Source organism: Lepidochelys olivacea (assembly GCF_965140295.1).
Source record: "Lepidochelys olivacea isolate rLepOli2 genome assembly, chromosome: 1".
Lineage (NCBI taxonomy): Eukaryota > Metazoa > Chordata > Testudines > Cheloniidae > Lepidochelys > Lepidochelys olivacea.
This window is the reverse complement of record NC_140411.1, coordinates 57,688,667-57,712,421: the sequence shown is the minus strand read 5'-3', so window position 1 is coordinate 57,712,421 and position 23,755 is coordinate 57,688,667. Positions and strand designations below refer to the sequence as shown.

At 42.3% G+C, this 23,755-nt stretch overlaps 1 protein-coding gene across 3 annotated transcripts in view; it reads left to right on the top strand.

The window, feature by feature from the left end:
* The window catches only part of FAM124A (family with sequence similarity 124 member A), a 69,453-nt gene that overhangs the window by 18,330 nt on the left and 27,368 nt on the right, over positions 1-23,755 (top strand). For 2 of the 3 annotated variants that reach the window (XM_084609874.1, XM_084609873.1), the window contains exon 3: positions 16,864-16,902. The exons of the other annotated variant lie outside the window; for it this stretch is intronic. In XM_084609874.1, coding sequence (XP_084466000.1) covers positions 16,864-16,902 — 39 coding nt within the window. The remainder of the gene's footprint in view (positions 1-16,863; positions 16,903-23,755) is intronic. 3 annotated transcript variants of the gene reach the window in all.

Sequence of the window (23,755 nt, the reverse complement as noted above, 5' to 3'; positions counted from 1 at the left end):
TAAATATATACCCTCGTGATCTCTTCTCCCAGACACATACACACAACTCCTCTGTGCTCTGAAGTTGCAGAGCCCCACAGAAGAAGATTATCTAAATAAACAAGTCTGCTAACATTCAGTGCTACTGGTCAGATTGCAGACTGACTGAGTTGTTTTTCCTAGGCACTTACTGTAAATTGTGCTGACATGCACTGAGCTCCAGGGAATGTAAAAACTTCTCCCTCCCTATTTCCCCCACAAGAGGATGGGGAGGAAGCTGGGCTGTTCCTCCCCCTCCTTACACCAATCTGGCACTCAGAGTGGAATAGTCTGCACCTCATAAGGGATGTAGCAGTGAGTGTACTTTCCCTGGGCATAAGAGAATTCAGGGAGGCCGTCTGCCTCTGTAACATAAACTAGCTTCCTGTGGTTCTGCCTGCTTCTTACTCTGTGCCCAAATGGCATGAATCTAGTACAGAGGTGCTAATTTTTCACTCTCAGAACGCCCTTTGAAAAACATGCATAATTTTTATTAAGAATATGTAGGCCTAATAAAAGATACAAAAGGACACATGTCCACTGTCAAGATCGTATGCTGAGAAACCAACCTTCTATTTTCATATTCATTTGCAAAGTTCCAGTAATTCTCCAGGGGTACTTATTAGATAATGCCTCAATGTTCTTTTTATTTAAAAAAAAAACAATAATACTAGTATTACAATGCTCATCATAGTCATCAGTAGTCTTTGATTAACTGAATATTTCTTTTAAAATCTCTTAAAGGATATGGTTCCATTTCAAGCCAAGTCACTGCAATTTTTTGTAGAAATTTACTGTAGTAGGAGTAATAATTTTACATTTATATATAGATCCTTTTATCTAGGAGAATCCAAGTGAGCTTCACAAATAATGTACATTGTACATACAACACCATTGAAATACAGCCACATCTGGGATAGAGAGGGGCAGTTAACCAATTCACAACTTGGCAGATGTCAGTGAGCAAGAGGAAAGAGGATATTTTGGTGATGACACCAAGGCAAACACCAAATCTTGTGGAAAGTGTAATGGGAAACTTTAAGGTCTGCACAGAGCAGATGGGAGAACCTTGTTTTGTGAGGTTCTCCTACAAAGACCACAGTAAAGTTTCATAGTGCTCAGTTTATCCAATTTTCCATTTTGTCATTGCATTGTTGCACAAAAATCAGGAAAGGCATCGCTGGAAGCCTTATTTCTATTGAGGGTCAAGGAAGAAGGGACTGAAGTTTTTGATTGAATGTATTAAACTGTTTTATTCTTTGTTTAAAAAAATTATCATTCACATATGTTGCTTGGAAAGTTCTTCACTGTCCAAGTCACCTGGTTGCTGAGCATCACCTGGTTGCTAGGTTTAGACCCAAACACTCGATCTTGCATGCTAAACCAACTGAGACTGAGCAGTATCCAGGTACTGGCTCTGGCCACTCTGGCCTCTCAGGCTCACTCCTGGGTGCAGATTCCATCTGATACTCCCCCCTCAGCTGTGCGGACCCCACAATCCAGCTGCCCTGGACCCCCCATGGAGCAGTGCTGACCCCTCCCCCCCCAAGTCTTTTCAGTAACTTAAGCACACCCTTTGCCAGAGCGCTGCCCTTGTGGGTACTACAGTTTACAGTTTAACCCATTAGGGACATGTAATAGTTACAGCAAGGAACCCAGAAGCTTTGCAAAGTAACTTTGGAAACACTCCCATACACTTTATTCCTAGACAAAGCATAGAGACTTACAGATCCATGCAGAAAGAACAAAACCTGCACACACAGCCTTCCCTCCAGCGTCCTCGCCACTCCAAGAACCCCTTGGGATTTGGTCAGTGCCCTTTCAGGGTCCCAAGACCCTCCTGCTCCTTCTAGCGTGCTTCTGATCCCTCCCCCACTCAAATGGCTGGTGAGAGAGTCTGTCTTTTATAAACTTTTAGTCCCCTCTGTAAGGTTACTCTCCTGATCAGCATCAATGCCTTCCTCAGGTGACTGGAGTCACCATTAGATGATCAGTTGCTTGGTTACTGGTTCACATGGAAGGATGGGTTTCTCTGAGTGGTAGCTGACTCACTGCTCAAGAGAGCTTGTGTTTGAATAAGACCCTCTAGGTTTATGACCCTTGATTGCTTTGCATTGTTAGTCCTTGCAACTTCTCTTGGAATTTCAGTCCAAGACGGAGGTAAAAAGGCAACGGGAAAGGGACAGTACTGTCTTACAACCAAAATGGTGCTCAAAAAACAAAGTAGTTTGAGATCGATACATATATTAAATCACCAAGGGTTGTGGTGGATATTTTATTCTCTGGAAATTTTTAAATCAAGATTAGATGTTCTACAAGAGATCAGACTAGATGATCACAATGGTCCCTTCTGGTCTTACAGTCCCTAAAATAATGACATTCTATATGAGCTTCATTGGAAGAACAGGATCCAAACTCAAGTCATTATGACTTTAGCCTCAATAAAATTGAAAGGTGCACTTTGTGTGTTTATTCCTAGTGAAAGAATGGCTATTCAAGAATTCCTTTGTGCATCAAAAAATCTCATGTTTTCTATATCTGACTTGAAACACCTAAGGTGTAATTACAGTTGAGGAAATTTTAAAATTTGTCATATTCTAAAACTTGTATTTTATAAAGCATAAACCTTTCTTTTTTACCTTTTATCTTGGGAGAGTTGGCAATCCAAATGCAGTGATCTGTGGCTGCATTCATATACAGCTAGCTGCCATTGTACATATATACATAGAACAGGGGATAGATCTTTTGTAGAGGCAAGAGTATGTGTTACTTTGGTCAGGATGCCACCGGAAATGGAATGTTCTATTTTTGTATGTTCATTTGGAGAGAACCATCCCAATGCTGCTCTGCAGCCATTGTTGGGCTTGTGTCTATGCAGGTGTAATATTTGTTTTCAGAACTGCAAGTGTAGAGGTTTTATTGGTTTTTGGTTCCAGGTAGTATCATGGAGCTGTTAAAGCTGGAGCCACCTGGTAAGATGGGTTGAATTCTGCTATTTTAATGTTAGTATGGGTGGTGAATTTTAATTCTCCAGTGATTTCTTTGTCAGGGAGGGTCCACAAGACTTATTTTTTTCTAATTATTTTATATAATCAGTCTGAAATGTCACTGATAAACAAGGGTGCAAGGATTGAGCAAAATTCCCATTGCAATTCCTCCTTCCAGCTACCTTCTCTTCTAATGGCTTCGCTCTGCTGGCTCAGTTCTCCATGGCCTGCTCCACTGCAAAGAACAGTATGGCCCAGAGATGACAACCAGCACTACAGTACCAGGTGTATATAAAAGAAAAAAGTTTTGAACATACTGTCTCTGTGTGTGTAAATCAGTGTTCTTTCTCTTTAAGATCTTTAAGGCCTAATCTTATTTTGACAGCTGGCAGTTCTCATTAAGTGCAGTCAGAATAAATTAATGGTGTTTATGCAAAGTAACACTATTCAAATAGGAAATAATTCTTTCAAAAATGTAATGATATCCTCTAATCCTACTGCAGAACATGTGCATGGATTGAATTTGAGGTAAACGCTTGTGGTTTCTTGGAGCAGAGTTGCATTTCTTTGCTGATTAGTTCCTAAACTGGTTAGCTTTTCTACTGAATCACTGTTTTCACTTTCAAGCCCAGCTGTTGGTTTGAGGCTCTGTGGCTTCCAGTTTCAAAATTTGAAACAGAAATTCAGTATTTTTACATGCATACTTGCATTCTAAAGAATAGCCATAAGCTAGATGTTGATAGTCAGTCACATAGATTATGATGAGTCAGTTTAAGGCCACCTGTTTCATCTGTGCACAGAGTTGTTTGTGGTGCAATTATCCTCCAATTTTCAAATCTTTCCATCATGGCAAATGGCTCCCCTGCCTGCCTACTTGTCAGTGACCCTTTCCCTTCCTCTTTCAGTCTTGTTTGTGTTCTCCACCACCAGAAAGCAGAATCTTGTCTCCTTCTGTAAGCAGGGTTGTTTTAATTATTATTTTTTGTATTACAATAGCACCTCGAGGACTCAATAGAGATCAGGTGCTTATTGTGCTAGGTGCTGTACAAACACATAGTGAGGGACAGCCCCTGACTCAAAGAGCTTACAATCTAAATTGAGAAAACGAATGGGGCGGGGTGGGGGGGGAACAGAGGCACAGATAAGTGATCTGCTTTGCCCAAGGTCATGCAGTAGGTGTGTGTCAGGAACAGAAAACAAGTATCCCAAATCACATAGAGTGCACTGTCCTCTAAGGGCCAGATTTACAAAGGTATTTAGGTGCTTAAAGATGAGGATAGGTGCCTAGTAAGATTTATAAAAGTGCCTAAGCAGGGTAGGCACCTAATTCCCATTGACTTCAATGGGAGTTAAGTATCTAACCTGCTTAACTTCCATTGAAGTCAATGGGAATTAGTTGCCTAACCTGCTTAGGCAGTTCAGAAAATATTACCAGGTGCCTAACAGCATATTTAGTTGCCCAGATACCTTTGAAAATCTGCCTCTAGATCTCACTGGTAAGTCTGAGATTTTCCCCCACCCGCCCACTCATCCCCAATATCTTCTTAGCTGGAGCTGTACTAGAGAAGACAGAGTGGAATTTACTCTTACCTGACGCAATGTGACAGCATTGGAGCTGGAATATTGCCTGCATGCAGCCTGCTGTGTTGTGGTCCAGATAGCAGCAGCAGGGTGACCCCAAACCCTGCGTTTAATCAGGAATTAGAGTCAAGGTTTGGGGAAATAAAAACACCAGGGTATAGACAATGCTTTTGGGATGGGGAGGGGGCACGCATTCATGTGATAGAGAGAAAAAATACTAGCTGTTGAATCTCTTTTTAATGAGTGGTTTTATACCATGACTAAATTTGTCCACTTTTAATCAAGTGAGATAAACTAGCTTCTGTTCCAAACTCAGTGTTTCCATTATTAATGCAATCACTAATTTTTTGGGGGGAGAGTGGGATGGAAAACAGTCTGTATAAATCCTGCACCAACATGGAAGGGGGTAAGGAGCTGCTGTAGGCTTGAGTAGCCATGCCCTGCTGCACCTACGAGTCATGCCAGGCATAAAGAGGGAGTTTAGAAGAAGGGAACACCACTCATCAGTGGGCAGCCCTGGAAGGGAGCTGGTTGTTAAGTTTCTCAGCTCCCCAGAAGAGGTCTGATAGCCAACAGAACCTCTTTCCTCTCAAAAAGGAAAACAGATGATCTCTGCTAAGAGGGGGAAGAGACTGTATCCTGTAGCTTGTGCTGGAGTCCCAGGGGACTCTGAGGAAGGAAGCTAGTGGTTTTCTTTGCCCCTTTGTTTAACTTCTTTTGCTGACTTTGGATTGTTTTTTTGTTTCACCTGAGAGTCAAAAAGGAGGACCAGAAGGCCTTGGCCAGAGGGTTCAGAGCTCCTGCTGAACGGACTGGATTGTGCAAGTGCACTTTCCAAGTAACATCCAAAGAGAGTGCTCTGATGGGGACAGATCCTTGAAAAGTGGGGTAAGACATGCTTCCACCCCCCCAAACCTCCAGTTGTCTAGTGTCAAGCTGTCTGGCAGTGGCTCAAGAACATGAGTACCAACCTCAGAGCAGACTCTTAAGAAGCAGGGCACAAACCCCAAATTGGTTGTGAATTCTCTACTTAGATTTCACCAACCAAATATCAAGTGCAAACTCCTCAGGCTCTATAGCAGCCTTAACATGGAGTCACAGACAGTCCCCTTAGGTACACTGATCTATCTTGTGAGCAAGGTAAGATTGCCTTTGTGATAAATGGTCTCTTAGACAAAAAATCACAACAATATTCAGGTTACTTCCAGTTCCAAAGGACCAGTCACTGACCCCAGGTCAGTTTCACCTCAGATCTCACACCAAAACAATGTTTATAGCTAAGGCTACATTTATGTCACGGAGGTCACTGAAGCCGGGACTTCCAGAGACTTCCATGACATTTTCTGCTTCAGCCCCTGGGTCTGCGGGACTGGAGCTGGCAGCCAGTAGGGCCCGACAGGTTTCCAGCAACAGGTCACAGCCTCCTCAAGGTCCCACTGCAGGGTTCCAGCGAAAGGCTACAGCCTTCTCAGGGAGCCCTCCTTAGTGTTCCAGCAACTGGGGACAGCCTTGCGGGGAGTGGGGGGGAGAGAACCCTGCAGCTCCCTGTCCTAGCCACCAGAGGGGGAGGGCGGGAAACATAGCGTCTCAGCAGCAACAATCACAGACAGGTCACAGCTTCCATTAATTTTTGTTTATTGCCTGTGACCTGTCCATGGCTTTTACTAAAAATAACCATGACAAAATCTTAGCCTTACTTATAGCCAATTCTGTAATAAACTATCTAAAGATTTACTAACTAGAAAAAGGAAATGAGTTATTTACAAGGTTAAAGCAGGTAAACATACATTCACAATTGAGTTAGACTCTTAAGTTTCAGAAGGTACTAGAAGCTTCAATAATAAGCAAGCTCTCTATGTCCCTTATGGCTAACTGAGTCTAAACACTGGGGATCTCTTGCTTATGCTTAGAAAACGTTGCCTCCCCGAGTCCAAGCAGCATAGAGATACGGTTCCTCCTCATTAGGACACTTTATTCCTTTGTCCCTTCTGCTTCTAATTGCAATCTTAGCTGATGGAAGGAATTCACTTGCATGTCTCCTCTTCATGGGGAGTTGGGGGGCCGGGAGCAATCAGGAAAGTCTTTTTTGTCAGGTGATGTTCCCCATTAGTTCGTCTGGTGTTGAGGGCCTTGCCCAACATAAAAGGCCCAAACACCTTCTGTTGGAAGCCAACATTTCACACTAATTCATGTCTCTCTCTCCTGTCTGGTGATTTACACAGTTGCAGAGGATTACAATGCAAACACTTAAATATTACCTTATAACATGGGATACAGATATTATAAGTGAGATTAATGCATAAAACATCTTACAAGTATTTCATAAAGTCTAAACATTAAGCACATTTTTATAACTCAACTTATTTTAACAATATCTATATATTTGTCAGTGCGCAGTTGAAACATGAGGGCCTTGGCATGAGCTGGCACCTAGTTTGCCAGCATCACAGTTGACACCCATGAAACACGATCTAAATTGTCGGTGTCAGGAACCAGGGTAAGGGTAGTCAGGTCCTATGGTTGGAGCGGGAGTCAGGAATTGGGAAACAGAAACAAGTGTCAGAACCAGAGCCAGAAGCTGGATGCCAGAGCCGAGGATCAAACCAGAGTCAGAGCCATGAATCCGAACTGAGACTCAGAACCGGGCCTGGGCCAATCAGAGGTCATTGGAGGAGCTTCCAATCAGCTCTACTGTGGGTGGCACTTCCTGCAGTGACTGGTCTCCCGGGACTTATGGTGTGTTTATAGTGGCTCTGCCGAGGCTGTCCAGGAATAGCGTGGAAGTGCGACCTGTGGCCCAAAGTTCAAGCCACATAAATCCTTGCAGTCAGTTAACTAATTAAAATAAATGGTTTTTAGGTTACTCGATGTGTGGTAGAGGGACCTTTTGTGTTTGTTTAAAGGTTCCTCATTAGTCATAGTTGATACCACCATCTCAGCACTTCATTGCAGTAGTTTACAACATCCATTCTCAAAGGAACAGTAAAAGTCTCAATACATTGAGATTACTTAATCGTGTGGTGTTTGTATCTTCGGCCATGTTTACACAACAAAGTTAAGTCGGCATCAAGCCTCTGATTTAAGCAAGTCAATCTTGCGTGTCCACACTACGCTCATTGTGTCAGCAGAGTGCATCCTCACTAGCAGGGCTTGCATCGATGCACAGAGCTCTGCAATGTGGGTATTTACCCCACAGTGCACATAGACAAGTGGAATTTTGGGTTGGACTTGCAATGCCTTCTGTGCCAATGTTTTGATCCCATATGGTTATGGGAATATGGCATTAGCCTCCCGTGATACACTTACCTCCCTCCCTCTCTCCCTGAAATCAATGGCAAACAAACCAAGCCTTTTTCGTAAGCCTGGGTTACCTACACGGATGCCATAGCACAATAAGCATGGACCCCACTCAGCTGTACACTGTTGTTGTGAGCATTACAAACACCTTGCGCCTTATCCTGAAGTTTTTACACAACTGATACAAGAGCCGCCACTTGGAACAATGTGATGTCATGCAAGCAGCCCTGCTGGAAGACATAGAGCGGAGCAATTCGTAGTTGCTGGCAACAGTCATGCATCAACTTGACACAGTTAAGCGCCGTTTCTGGGCCCAGGAAACAAGCACTGACTGGTGGGTCTGCATCGTTATGCAGCTATGGGATGACAATCAGTGGCTGCAGAACTTTTGAATGTGTAAGGCCACTTTCCAGGAACTGTGTGAAGAGCTTTCCCCAGTCCTGAAGTGCAGCAATACTAAAATGAGAGCTGCTCTGACAGTGGAGAAGTGAGCGGCAATAGCTCTGTGGAAGCTTGCAACACCACACTACTACCGGTTAGTGGGGCATCAATTTGGAGTGGGTAAATCTACCGTGGGATCTGTTGTGATCCAAGTTTCCAGGGCCATTAACAGACTTCTGCTAAGAAGGGTAGTAACTATGGGCAATGTGCAGAACATAGTGGATGGTTTTGCCATGATGGGGTTCCCCAACTGTGGTGGGGCAGTCAACGGAACACATATCCCGATCTTGGCACCAGACCACCTTGCCAAAGAGCACATAAACCGAAAGGGGTACTTCTCAATAGTGTTGCAAGCGCTGGTGGATCACAGGGGCCATTTCACCGACATCAGCGTGGGATGGTTGGGAAAGGAGCATGACGTGCACATCTTTTGGAACACATGTCTGTTCAGAAAGGTGTAAGCAGGGACTTTCTTTCCAGACTACAAAATAACCATTGGTGATGTTGAAATGCCAATCGTGATCCTGTGAGACCCAGACTATCCCTTGCTCCCATGGCTCATGAAGCCATATACTGGCAGCCTGGACAGCAGTAAGGACTGATCAGGTCATAGACTGAGCAAGTGCAGAATGGTGGTGGAATGTTTCTTTGGACATTTAAAAGGTTGCTGGCATCGTTTGTTTGCTTTCACTGAGGTCTAACCTAGTAATGTCCCCATTGTTACTGCTGCCTGCTGTGTGCTCCATAATATCTGTGAAACAAAGGGAGAAAAGTTTCCACCAGGGTGGGCTGTTGAGGAAGATTGGCTGCTCAAAATTGTCTGTCAGGCAGACACCAGGGCAATAAGAAGAGCACATCAAAGGGCTCTGTGCTGAAATTGTTTGTCAAAACCTCAGGGAGACAATGAGCCAGAGTAATGTGACACTTATCTGTGTTGTTCCTTACCAAACTGTCCCCTCCATTGCATTTTATCCCCTGTAAACTCCAACCCCACCAACCTCCATGTGTTGAGTGAAGACAGAGCCTTTTCTCCTCAATCCGTAAAGTTTTATTATGCACACAAACACACAGAGACAGCAAAGAAAAGTAAGATAACCTGGGGCAAAAGACTGATAACATTGGGGAGGAGGGAGAAACTAGGAAAGCTTTCTTACAGATGCACTGCAATAACAATCAAAGGTGTGGGAATGGGCACCTTCTGGTCCTTGTACCCTCCCCTGGTGTTGTTTGCAAGGGATACTGACCTCCCCCCCTGCCTGCGCACCATGGGATGTTTGTGGGAGAAGGCTGTAGAACTGGGTGGTGATGGCAGTAGGTTCTCTGCAAAGGGACTCTATCATCCAGCTTCCTTTCTTGAACCTCAACCAGACACCTCAACATGTCTGATTGCCCCTTCATAATCCACGGCATCTCTTCCTGCGTGGCATGCTCTTGTTCCCTGCATGCTCTCTTGTCTTCCCTGTCCCTGTCCAGATTCTCGGACAGTGTAATCCTCCATGCTTTGAGCTCTGTCTTGTCACTGTCAGAGGCGTGCATTAACTCACTGAACATGTTCTTGCGAGTCTTCTTTTTCTGCCTTCTAATCTGGGAAAATCTTTGTCCCGGTTTGGAGGATGCACCTACAGACAACGTTTCAGCTGCAAGGAATGCAAAGCAAAAGGGTAGCACTGACAATGCATACATTGTTTCTGGTGCAAGGTTAATGTTTTTTATAAAAAAAACACCCCTCGATACAGTTCACTGCAAGCCACAATGTAATCACAAGTGCTGGCTATTGCAAGAGATGATTTGCTGCTCCAGCTATGGTGAGTAAGGCCACGAGGCATGGTCAAGAAGTCTTGTGCTGCTGCTTTTGTGAAGACATCCTTGGGATCACAGGTTGGAACTTGAGAAAAGCCCCTTTTCCCCTAGCAACCTGGATGGTGCTTGAGGATAGGCACCAGTGTAAAGACCCCCAGATAGTTTGTTTTTTACAAAAGTGGCACTGGGTTATGTGGGAAGGGAGACAAACAGGCAACCAACACCCCTCCCCCCCTTGTGTATTGCAAGCAGCATTAAAAGGTGATCCCTTCCAATCACAACCATGGCATGTTTGGGAAAGCGTGGTTGTGTGACCCAGATTTCACCAAAGGATGAATTATTTGTGGTTCAAGGGCTAGCATTGAAAACTTCCCCATTTCCCCTAGGTGACCCTATGCAATATCACTCTCTTGAGGGTAAAAGAAGCGGCAAGGGAGTAGATGCTGCAAGCATCTGGGAACAGACCTGGTCTTATGCTGCAGTGCTGTGTGCTGCAATGATGCCTGCAGAGTTAATACTGGAGTAGTGTGGGAAAGTGTCCTACTGCAGCCCTTTCCAGAAACCATCTGCAAAGGATTGCAGAGTACTTCCATGAAAGCTTCCTAGAGATCTCCATGGAGGATTCATGGGCCATCGCCATGCACATAAACAGTCTTTTTCGGAGCGCACCCTCTGTGTAGCTGCAGCTGCCACTGATACCCACTACACCTACTTTTTTGTTCAGATTAAACATAAAAAATAATAGCATGTAACCGCTACAGTTTGATTGGAAATGTGTACTCACCAGAGGTACCTTCCCGGGCATCACGTTCTTGGCTGTCAGGGAGAATGGATCCTCCACTTGCCTGCCACGCATTCTCCTCATCATCATCAACAGCGTTCTCTTCGTTGCTCTAGGTTGTCCGGGGGTGCTGGGAGGTATCCACGGAGTGTTTTGGGACAGTGGTGGGCTCGTTGCCAAGAATCCCATGCAGCTCCTCATAAAAACGGCATGTCTGGGGGGCAGAACCAGAAGGACAGTTCGCCGCCCTTGTCTTCTGATACGCTTGCTGAAGCTCCTCTATTTTCATGCAGCACTGCTGTGTGTCCCTGGTGTAGCCTTTTCCCCCCATGCCCTGTGCAATCTTGGCATAGATGTCAGCGTTTCTTCTGCTGGATCGGAGCTCTGCCTGCACAGACACATTTCTCCCCACCCAGCAATAAGAGTCACCACCTCCTGTGTACTCCATGCTGAAGTGCTTGTGCAGCCTTAAGTCTCCATGATCAGCTGTGCTGGCAAGCTCTCCATGCTGATCAAACAGGAAATGAAAATTCAAAAGTTCTTGGGGCTTTAACAGGGGAGCAGCTGTTTCCTGTGTACCTGGCTGACGTGCAGTGGAGTTGAAAGCGCTCTCTAGCGCGGTCACTACGCAGCACTGTGGGACCCGTCCTGGAGGCCAATTCATTCAAATTACACAATGCAGTGTCTACACTATCCCCATGTCAAGCCCTGGATGTTGAATCAAGCGCTATGCCTTGCACAGAAGTGGAGTACAGAAGTCCACTTTACAGGCCACTTAGGTCAGCAGAAGGAACTCGGTAGTGTAGACACATACATTATTAGATCAACTTAACATGGCTTATGTTGACCTAAGTTTGTAGTGTAGACCAGGCCTCCTTGTGGCTCCAATCTTCCAGGTAGGACACGCCCACACCACTAGTTAGAAAAGAGAGGTTTTTTTTTTTTTTTTAATGATTCACATGCAAACACAGTTTTTCTATTCTGCCCTCCAATTTTGTCTCTTTCCCTGCCTGCCCTTTCTCCCCTTCACTTTGATGGGTGAGACCAGATGGTTTTTATATTGCCAGCTGACAGAAATTCTATTCTTTTCTGCATCCATTGCCAAAAGAAAAAGTGGAGAGAAAAGGAGGCCTTTTGGAAAGGAAAGTGTAGGATCAGTTTAGTGTCTGAGAACTATGCCCTTTACTTATTGGAGGATGGAGTCACTGTCCTCACAAGTTCTTTCACCTCTAATTTCTTCGAGTTTGCATTCCATTGAGGCAAAGCGTATAAATATACAGCACAGCAAAATCTGTGCACATTTCTGTGTATTCTCCAGAATTAGATCTTTTCACTAAAAGACAAAGCTTTAGCCCTTCTGGTTGCAGAGATAACCTACAGTGTAGTGACAGGCTCGAGGAGCTGCAGTAGTGCATGTATTTATAGGCAAACAGAAATGATAACATACAGAGAGAGCCTGACTGCCTTCACTAACTGCTTCGTAACTGCTAACAGTAATGAAAACCAAGCTGGGGCATGGTTTTGACTTAGCCTTTAAAGACCCATGTCACAAAAATAACCTTCCTAAGATAGCTGCCCACTGCAAGTTCAGTTAAATGCATTAAATTCTGTATTACATATGTATTTACCTTCCTCTGATATCTCAGCAGACATGTAAAGGAATAGCTTTGTTATGGATTTCTTTTCCTGCTGCAAACGAAGAAATCTCTGCAGATTTCACCCTCCTTTTTCTACAATAAGCAGAAATCTTTCCATATTGTTTTTCGTTTTTCCACAGATCTTTTTTTTTTTTCCACAGATCCACAGAATTGCTAGTGAGAGGCTCTGCTAAATACTCTTGTAAAAATAATTTCATGGTGGGCTTTATATTAGCATGATGCATTTCTGGAAGTTGTTACTATAAAAAGAAGACTAATTAAATAGGATGTGGGGACAGGAAATTGGAACCAAGTAATCTGGAAGTCAGTCTGCAGCCTCTGTCAACATTAAAAACTCAGACAATATGTTTAAAAAGTTGCAGTAAAAGGCTGAGAGTGAAGGTTCAACTCTGTGGAAAATGTGAGGAGGGTATCTTCTTCACCTCTATCGTGGCCTGTAACATACTGCTAGGGGTAAAGGGCACTGTAACCTCTCACGGGCTGTGTGACGAACAGCATTGTCATTGCTCTCACCCACTAGCAGTATGCAGCTATGCTAAAACCATGTTTCTGCTCATCAGATTCCACTAGGCTTGAAGTGGAAGAACTGATGGTTGAATACAGGAAGAAAGTGTCTAGTTTTGGCTCCACTGCCCCAAGCAAAGTCAGTGTCACTCGTTTCAACTCAGCCCTTGATTTGCCCTCCCAGCTGCCATCTCTTGATTTGCCATCCCAACTTCCTCCAGGTTTGACTGTGGTTTCTGACCATGCGCAGTCTGCAAGCTCTCCACCTCTTTTACTCCCAGCAGCAGCAGCAGATCTCACCCACTGGCTCCGGCATCCTTCCTGTTGACCCTTCCCAATCATCAGAGGATGTGAGTGGAGCCCTGTCTGTCATATACAGCATGGAAATCTGCATATGTCACCATTGCTGGGCATAGAATGCCTGGAAACATCTCCTAAGCTATCGTGGTGGTGGTATTGATTATTTGTATTACAAACCTCTAGAGTCCCCAACCAAAATGAGTTGCCATTGTGCTAGGGACCCTGAGATATGTCATTGTGTGTGGTAGTATAGACGCCTGGGAATTAGAGATGAAATATCTGCATGTACAGAAACAATTAAAGACAGTCACGTCCCAAAAAACTTATGATCTAACTAGACAAGACAGACAATGGGTGAGAAGAAAGAATTGAGTCATGGACACATGAAGTGACTGCCCCAGGTCATAGAGGAATGATGGCTTTGTAGTTAAGGCTGTAGCATGGGATGTAGGCAGTTTAGGTTCAATTCAAAGCTCTATCTCTGACCTTTCTAAGATAAGAACAAAGTCCCTGCTTGAGCAAAGAGTTTAAGTACATGCTGTATTCGCTTGCTTAAAGTTAAACATGTGGCTATGAAAAACACCAATGTTTTGTTTAAATGTCTCATACCTTGATAATTGTGTGACTGTAAGAACCCCTCAGTGCCAACAGGCAAAGGGATCGCTGTTCTGTAACAGTAACTCTTGACAGTGATGACAAACTCACTACACCGAATACATTTCTTTCATAATAATTTATCCAGAGAGGGTCAAGTGAGGTATCTAATAAAAGCTTATGTCATGCTGAAGATCATAATTGTTGTGAGATGTATGTCTGAATGATATTTAAGGAGTTGTGTGTATGTATTGAAAATAAGTTTTAGAGAGTGTGTCCCAGGTAGGGTTGTCAAACAGGTTTTGCCAGACAAAGAAAATTGATTCACCTGTCTGCTGTTGGCTATGTAAATTAAGCGTAGTGAGTAGGGCTGTCAAGTGATTAAAAAAATTAATCGCGATTAATCGCACAATAAAAAAATTTAATTGCAATTCATCACACTGTTAAACAATAATAGAATACCATTTATTTAAATATTTTTGGATGTTTTCTACATTTTCAAATATATTGATTTAAATTACAACACAGAATACAAAGTGTACAGTGCTCATTTTATATTTATATTTATTTTGATTACAAATATTTGCACTGTAAAAAACAAAAAGAAATAGCATTTTTTAATTCACAAGTACTTTAGTGCAATCTCTTTATCTTGACAGTTGAACTTACAAATGTAGAATTATGTACAAAAAAACCTGCATTCAAAAATGAAACAATGTAAAACTTTAGAGCCTACAAGTCCACTCAGTCCTCCTTCAACCAATCGCTCAGACAAACAAGTTTGGTTAAAATTTTCAGGAGATAATACAGCCCGCTTCTTGTTTACAATCTCACCTGAAAGTGAGAACAGGTGTTTGCATGGCACTGTTGTAGCCAGCGTTGCAAGATATTTACATGCCAGATGTGCTAAAGATCCATGTGTCCCTTAATGCTTCAACCACTATTCCAGAGGTGTGTCCATGCTGATGATGGATTCTGCTTGATAACGCTCCAAAGCAGAGAGAACCCACACATGTTCATTTTCGTCATCTGCGTCAGATGCCACCAGCAGAAGGTTGATTTTCTTTTTTGCTGGTTTGGGTTCTGTAGTTTCCGCATCTGAGTGTTGTTCTTTTAAGGCTTCTGAAATCATGCTCCACTCCTCATCCCTCTCAGATTTTGGATGGCACTTCAGATTCTTAAACCTTGGGTTGAGTGCTGTAGCTATCTTTAGAACTCTCTCATTGGTACCTTCTTTGTGTTTTGTCAAATTTGCTGTGAAAGTGTTCTTAAAATGAACATGTGCTGGGTCATCATCCAAGACTGCTATAACATGAGATATATGGCAGAATGTAGATAAAACAGAACAAGAGATATACAATTCTCCTCCAAGGAGTTCAGTAACAAATTTAATTAACGTGTTATTTTTTAACGAGCATCATCAGCATGGAAGCATGTCCTCTGGAATGGTGGCCAAAGAATGAAGGGGCATACGAATGTTTTAGCATATCTGGCACATAAATATCTTGCAATGTGGCTACAAAAGTGTCATGCAAATGCCTGTTCTTACTTTCAGGTGACGTAAAAAAGAAGCAGGCAGTAGTATTTCCCGTATATGTAAAACAAACTTGTTTGTCTTAGCGATTGGCTGAACAAGAAGTAGGACTGAGTGGACTTGTAGGTTCTAAAGTTTTACATTGTTTTGTTTTTGAGTGCAGTTCTGTAACAAAAAAAATCTACATTTGTATGTTTCACTTTCACAATAAAGAGATTGCACTACAGTGCTTGTACGAGGTGCATTGAAAAATACTATTTGTTTGCCATTTTTATAGTGCAAATATTTATAATAAAAATAATATAAAGTGAGCACTGTACACTTTGTATTGTGTTGTAATAGAAATCAATATATTTGAAAATGTAGAAAAACATCCAAAAATATCTAATAAATGTCAATTGGTATTCTATTAACAGTGCGATTTCTCGTGATTATTTTTTTAATTAATCTCATGAGTTAATTATGATTAATCAACAACCCTAGTTCTGAGCCAACACAATGGAAGCCAAATCTGCATACAAAGTAAACAGGGGGATGCGAAAACACTGGAGACTATACCCTGGTTGTGGGGCAGGTGTGAACTTTGAAGAATATAAGTAGAATGCAAGGAGGCCTGAGCAGCAGGGGTGTTGCATGAATGCTTCGATCCTGGTTTGCCAGAAAACCAGCGAGCTCTGCAAAAGACTGAATCCTTGGGGGAAAACTCCTTTATTATATAGGAGAGGTAACCATTGATTAGTGTAGACCCAGCTTTGTGTTTTATGATTTTGTTCTATATGTTTTCATTTCCGTTTCCATTATCCTTATTCACTGTCTCTTAAGACTTAGCTCTTGATAATACTTTTATCATTGTTTTCACTATAAATGTATCTTAGTGCTGTGATATTATATATGAGATGAGCCTCAATTGAATCAAACAAGGTGTGTGCACTGTTCCTGTGGGGACAGCTTCTCTTGTAATTTCTGTGACTGTCCAGTGGGTAAGGGCTGGACATGGTAGGGGATGCTTTCAGAGGGGATTGGGAGCTGTGGCACACCTGTTGTTATCCTGCAGGGCAACGTAAAGGTTGGCAGAGCCCGGAGGAGATTGTTTGCATGGCTAACAGACTAGTGGTGTCAGGGAGCTGACACCCAGGTAAGTATCAGCAAGTGTTCTTCTCACTGGAGATAGGGGAGTAATGAGCCCTGAGCACCCAGAGAGAGCATAACAAGTTGTATATCTGATCTCTAAATGAGTGGTCCTCAATGAGGGTTTTCCATACCCTAATGTCATGTTACAACAGACAAAATGCTGGTGAGGCTCCCCTCCCATCTAACCATAAAGAATGGAAGGCTGACTGTGACCCACCCCCTGTATTTTTTTTGCAGCGACCGCACTGAGGACCCATGCTGTAAATCCAAAAACAAGTAAGCAAATTGCTTCTCTTCCTTGCCAACAATCAAAATTTGGCTTGTAAGAAACCTCAATAAACCCCTAACTACAGTAAAGGTACTAAATGGCACTCTAATGTTATAGCAAGAAAGATGCTAAAAATGTCTTGCAGAAGAAAATTATATATTTAAGTCTCCTGGTTTATGTTTTCTTATATGACAGTATCATTGCTGCAGCTTCCAAAATACTGCAAGTAAGTAGGTAGAAAGATTTGTCATTGAATTAAGGGTTACAGAAAAGGTCTTCCTTGAAAATCCAAGCTCAGCTGAAATGATGCTGAAAATTATTTTAAAAGCTTGTGACATCTGTCAAAATGGTTAAAGCCAAGGAATGAAGCAAGGAAGGGTAACCTGGTCCCATGCTAACTGCTGACCCACATGCACTATTTAGAATAAAGTGGGCAGAGCTGCTTGCTATTCTGTGCCAATGACAGAAGATCTCTGAAAATAGAGGTTCTTAAGACAGTTTCCATTAAGTTAGTCCAGTGTTTGAAAATGCTAGATTTCTGAAGTTAGTTTCCCAAAGTAGTATTGAAGTCTACTTTAAAGAGAGAGATATTTAGTTTTCTCATATGTATGCGATGTACATGCATCACACTCCGTGCATCAAGAGAGCAGAACCCACATGTAAATGCATGTTCTCCAAGTAGATCAGTATTACTTTTTACACTGTGCTTGATTGGAGTAAATTTTCTGAAGTATTCCACTGAGCTGAGCACCTATACACAAATAGAAATCAGTATTCTGCAGGTCTTACATTAATTTCTCTTTAGTAATTTCTTATTTAGAAGAAGATATGAGCTGAGGAGGATGAAGGGTGTAGGACTGGCTTGAGTTACATAGGTAGTATAAATTCTTACTCTAATCTGATGATCTCATTACTTACAAGCTTTTCTGTTGCACTCATCACTGTAGTACCATTCTTCCTCTCTCCTGCTGTATTCTGTGGATTGACCTATATGGTAGTGTGTTCATCAGGAATAAACAGTATGTTCTTAACTTGAGTTAAATAATTCAAGGTAAAATCCTAGTGAAGACAAGGCAGCTTGTAGTTTCCATGTGAACTAGCAAATCTAGTTAAAGGCTGTTGGGAGCCTAGGATTTAATTCTGCCTGCTAATGTGTGAAAACTACAAACTGCCTTGTTATCACTGGGATTTTACCTCAAGTTTTCTAACTTGAGTTAAGAATACGCCTTTTTTTCCAAGTGAGCACTAGGTAGGCGTGTGTCAAATCCTGTTTGCTCCAATAAATTGTCTTCATGTGGGTATGTACAAGCTATATAAAATGACACACAGTTAGAATACGCAAGTAGCAGTAGTAGTTTAATACCTGATACATTTTCTGTTGGGAGCATAGTTTGCCCTTGCAGGTGAATGGACTTGAATAAGTCTTTTTTTCATGTGTAATTTCTAAGAGCTTTATAATATATTTGCCCGGTTACCAACATGCTAAAGGCAAGGATTTTGGACTTTCGTGAGTGATTTTTTTTAAGGTGCTAAACTTCTGCAGCATCAATTGACTTCAGTGGGATTTCTGAATGTTCAGAACTGCTGAAATCAGGCCATACACTTCTTTGCAGGTGACGGGTGTATGTAGAAGCTTTGATTTGTCTCTAAAGGGACGGTACAATTTTTTTATTGTTGTTTAAAAGGATAAATTAATTAGGTCAGAGAAAGCACTTATGTCACCTACCAATGTATCAATTCAATCTTAGTCCCATAACAAATAAATAATTCTATTATTTCCACTTGCATTCTTCTTTCCCTGTAGAAGGGCGGTCAATAAGATTTTTAACATTGCTGTGCACCAAGGACAATGTCACCTTGTCATTTGCCTGCTTGTATTAATGGACCGTGGAGAAATCTTTTATTTCCATCAGGCAAATAAGTGGCATGATTTGTTACATATCAATCTCATTTCAATTTACCACACTTATTTTATCCTGAAATGACCATTGGAAGGCACACAGATTCTCTATCACGTGCGCCACTCTGCAGATATAGAATGTCCATCCTGAACTGCATGTAAAAATGTATCTCTGAAGTAAATTATTTGCCATTCTGCCCTTTCAGGTTATATATTCATCAGATTTCTCAGACCCTTACAGAATTCTTAACTAACTTTGGCTGCCTTGTAATTTAATACTTTCCATGCTATCAAATATAGCTATTGCTATTAAGAGATTTTTTTTTACTGTCTTTTAAGGATTTCTCTTGTGTTACACCATTTTGAGGACATCTAGAATTTACTTACAGTTTTAGGGTTTGGGAAAAATAATTGGTATGTATGTAGCATTTTACAAACTAATTTAACCAAGACTAATCCTTATAGCAAGTATCCTTGTTCCTCTGGGTTTTTTATGGAGGAGGTAACTGAAACACAGTGAAGTAATAGTGTATAATTGAGATATAAACAAATTTTAGCTGCTAACTTATCCATTTCTTTCCTTGCACTTTGTTGTATCTGGGTTATTTGGCCTAACTTAATTGATTTAAAAATGAATTTAAAAAATGCAATAATGGTTTAAAATGCCTTGATTCTAATAGATGATGAAGTAAATGTATTCAGCACCACCACCATTAAAAACAGAGTTTATGTTAAGCAATGTGGGATTTCATTTTATTTAAATATTCTGTGTATTCAATCTGTATTAGCCAGCTTCCCTCATTTTGTCATTCTGTTTCTGAGAGCAAGACTTTTTTTTAGAGTCTCAGAACCAGTTTGCATTTTAAACATTTTTAAAATAAATTATCCATTCTTGAATGGGAACAGGAAAAAAGATTTAAATTAATAGCTGAATTAATGCTTATTTTAGAAATGTAATCCATTTTTAAAAAGTGTATTACTAACTTTTAAAGAATAATGCTTGCAAATTGCATAGAGTGTATATTTATATTCATCAACTGTTTCCAGTACAGCAACTAGAGTCTTTTAGGAACTAAGTCATAAAATAACTTCACTTTGTAAACCAGGAGAGCCTTTCTGTTTTGAATTGTCACATGGGACATTAGCTGAAATGGAATTAGTGTACGTGATAAACATGTACATTTTTTTAGATTGCCCCTGTAAGAGAGGGAGTATTAGGCCCATGGCTGGAGGCCTCAGGATCCTACCACACCCTGCCCCAGAAAGGAGCAGTAGAGAAGTTCTCCAGGCTGCTTAGACTAGCTGCAGGGGAAGCACCAATGAGAGAGGCTGCAGAGAGCAGCCATTCAGGGCCCAGCAGGCTCACATACAAGGCGCAGCAAGGCCAGAGGAGTCAGTCAGCTGGTGACTGGAGCTGGAGGAATGACCATTGTTTTCCTGGCTGGCGGAAGGACTGGCAGGACCACGGACAGATCAGTTGCTGGCAGGGACCGGGGGAGCAAGAGAGCGCTTCTGGCTGGCTGTTGGGCCGGAGTAAAAGACTTCAGTCCTATGGTAAGGGTAAAACATTTGTGAAGGTGCTGGGGCCGCGGGGAAGTGGCCCAGGCAATGGTAGCAGCATGGTGGCTAGTTACGGGGAATGCAGCAGCACGTAGCTGCCATTCATAAGGTCCCTGTGCTGCGGCCTGGAGTAGTGGGTGGCTCTGGGTCCCCCCCCATACCAGCCACTAGGAAAGTGGCTTAAGTCCTGAGGAAGGGAGTTTACTGAACTGTGAAACACCCCAGGAAGGGGATTGGATGGTTTAGTGGGCCCAGAGCAGGTAAAGAGTGTGTCTCCCGGGAGGAAGCCCCCGGGGGTACATCCCCATTCCAGGGTCAGGATTGCTTAGACTGAGCCTGGGGAGAGCTACAGAGAAACCAATGGCGGGGTACTGGGATAGGTCCAGCTGAACTGTATACCCTGGAAAGGGTCTGATTTGTTTCACATACAGACTGTGTGTGAGACTCGGCTGGAGGGCTGAGAGTTAGGCCTTCAGTCACAAAGCATGCTTTCTCTTACTGCTTTCCTTTCCCATCAGCTAAGGTGTGTATGTGTCTATTTCATGGCACAGTCCTATTACCTGAAAGGTTTATGAGCCCCAGAATAGTTTTCCATTCTTAGAAATAGTAATAAGTTTGTTGTTTTTTGTACACAAACTATTGATTACCTGTGCAGGCATTACCACAAACATATTTTATAGCATATGACCATGTCTTAGCCAATTAGATGATATTATGTAGTGTACAGAGTTAGCTCTTGGGCCAAATTGAGCAATAGTGTAAGTGTGCACAGCTCCAAACTATTTTTTAAAAGGCAATGTACTTTCTACCCTTTTTTTAATCATACTTTTGAAAAACTCTGTTTCACTTGTGAACCAGATTTTAGTAAAGTACATACATATATTAAATCAAACCATTGAAGGAAAGAGTGAAAAGACTGATTAACTCTTTGGATGCATTTTGAAAGCTCATACAAATCGTACAGTTTTGAATTTATTGAGAGATTATTAATGGATTTTTTTGCTGAATTGGTACACCTTGCGAACTTGGAATAGAGAACTGAAATATAACAAAGATCAGTAACCTGGGTTTCTGCCAAGTATAGCAATTCATATTTTTATTTTGAAAAATTTTATGACTGGAAGGGACTTACATTTTTGCAAATCTTAAATCTTCTAAAGTGGAATTCTGGAGTTGGTCAGAATCCAGACTTCATTGTCTTTCAGCTTTTTTTATTCCCCACTAAAAATGATGCAACCCTAGTCAATTGTAAACTAAATATGTTACCTAATAATCAAAACAAATATACTAATTATAAATTACTACTTAATTAAGACTTCTCTACATTTTTGCTAAGCCTTTAACTTCAGAAGCAAGACAAGCTGCTATTTTAAGGCCTAATTGTTCTACTGTTACTCATGTTGATGTGGAATTACTCATACAAGTAGTCCCGTTGAACACGCTGTTCACCAGTGTGAAAAAGGTTGCAGAAACAGGATCTGTTTGAGTACTCCGTCTCTCTTTTCATTTGTGTTACTGCAGTGCTTATGAAGGATGCTGAATTGACAGCTCCCCTATTTCTCCACAGAACAGGTATAGTATGAGGGGTGGCAGGGCAAGTTTCCCAAGCTTCTCCAGTTTACCTCAGCTGTCACATTCAGCTCTCACATGGGAACTGCCCACAGGTAATGAGTTCATTTGAGTATCCAGATGGAGAGAAAGAGAGAGAGTCAATTCTTGGTTTTTATGGGAAGACTGCTAACAAAGTTGCCAATTAGAGCAGGTTGTGATAGTGGCAATTACTTGTCTTCTAAGCAGTTATTTTGCCAGTCAACCCATCTTGATCCAAGGGTGGCCACTGCCATTCCATCCAGTTGTCACTCCACCATAGCCTGGCAAACAGCCTCACCTGGAACACCGGAAAATGAAGATCTCTTTTCATACCACCTTGATATGAAAACTATTGGGAACCTCCTGGGGAGCAGACCCTGTGGTCTTTCATACTTCTGTATTGGCACTGGTGTTTGCTCCAGCTGCATAGTGTTTTGCAGTCTGGGGCTGCAGCCTCCACATTCAGCTTATCGACACAGAGCTGAGTTTGGCCACTCATGTCATTAGTGGCTGTTCAAACTACACACAAACCTGCGGTCTGTATGTGCTAGCACATAGAGCTCTGCCAGACTGTCAGTGAGATGTTGTTACTGTTCGGTCTGCTTGGAGAGCTGTGACAGATGAAAACAGCCTATTACGTCTCCAGTTGACTAGTGCCCCAATCTCAGATATATTCAGAGGATGAATCTCATTCCTGTGGTCTGGGATATGACGCTCTCGGGCCCCCTTTGTTATGGCAGCTCATGCACTCTTGGACAAAAGAGCTGCTGATCCTTCACCATGCACGGACGATCAGTATCACCAGGTAGCCAAAAATTACGCCCTTAGAAGCATCAGTAGGAAAGAGAGTCTAGCACGCTAAGTAAATTCAGGGGTCCATTGCTGCACCTGCCTCCACTTGATTGTAGATCCTGGACTAGACTCAGTAGGTTACTTGCTGGCTGAACCAGAGTTACCACAAGCGTGCAGTAGCTAGGTCTGGTTTCCTCCCCATTCTGTGACTGTGGAGAAGCATAGCAGACAGTAAATCATGTGGTGAAAGAGCATCCAACCCAACATCTGGAGGACAATCTAAAATATCTAGCGTGTCTTGATGTAGAGGCCACCCTGTGGTTATGGAACCTGGACATGAAGCTCTGACATCTGTTAGGAGAGAGGGGTTCTGTGTTTTTTTGATTTCTCAGTTTTGTGAAATGGGCAGTTATGCAATGGGAATTTGGGCAGAGACTCCTAAACCATCCTCACATTTTAACAAACTTCAGTCATTACTGACTTTGGGGGGATTCACACCAGCAGTCTAGGGGTGAAAGGCTCTAAATCCCATTACTAATCCCCTGTGCTTAGTGTCATGATTCCAGTTTACATGGCTTTCCATTAATTTTTGCACCAGACTGATTTGCAAGCTTTGAACTGTAAACACGTAACGCCCGCAGAAACTCAGAATCCCATCAACCTCCCATTGATGGGGGTTCTTTGTGAAATTGTAGACACTATCTGGGAGTTCTTTAATTTTGCAGTTCACTGTTGGTGTGTGTCCAGCACAGACAGAAATGAACTGTGGAGGGAGGGATGGGGATGTATAGGAGGTTGGAAAATTAGGGTCACCAGTCAGAATGAAACATGTCCCAAATTTGGGTTTGTTATATAGAATAAACGGGTATGCATGCACATGCGCAACATGCTGTGCCTCCTCCAAGTCTGAGCAAGAGGTGAGCAGAAGATGAGTACCATAAGTTTATCAAAACACCTTGAGAACCATTACCCTGAAGTTCAGCCCAAAGCCAATAGGTAGCATAAGCATAATGGTGCAT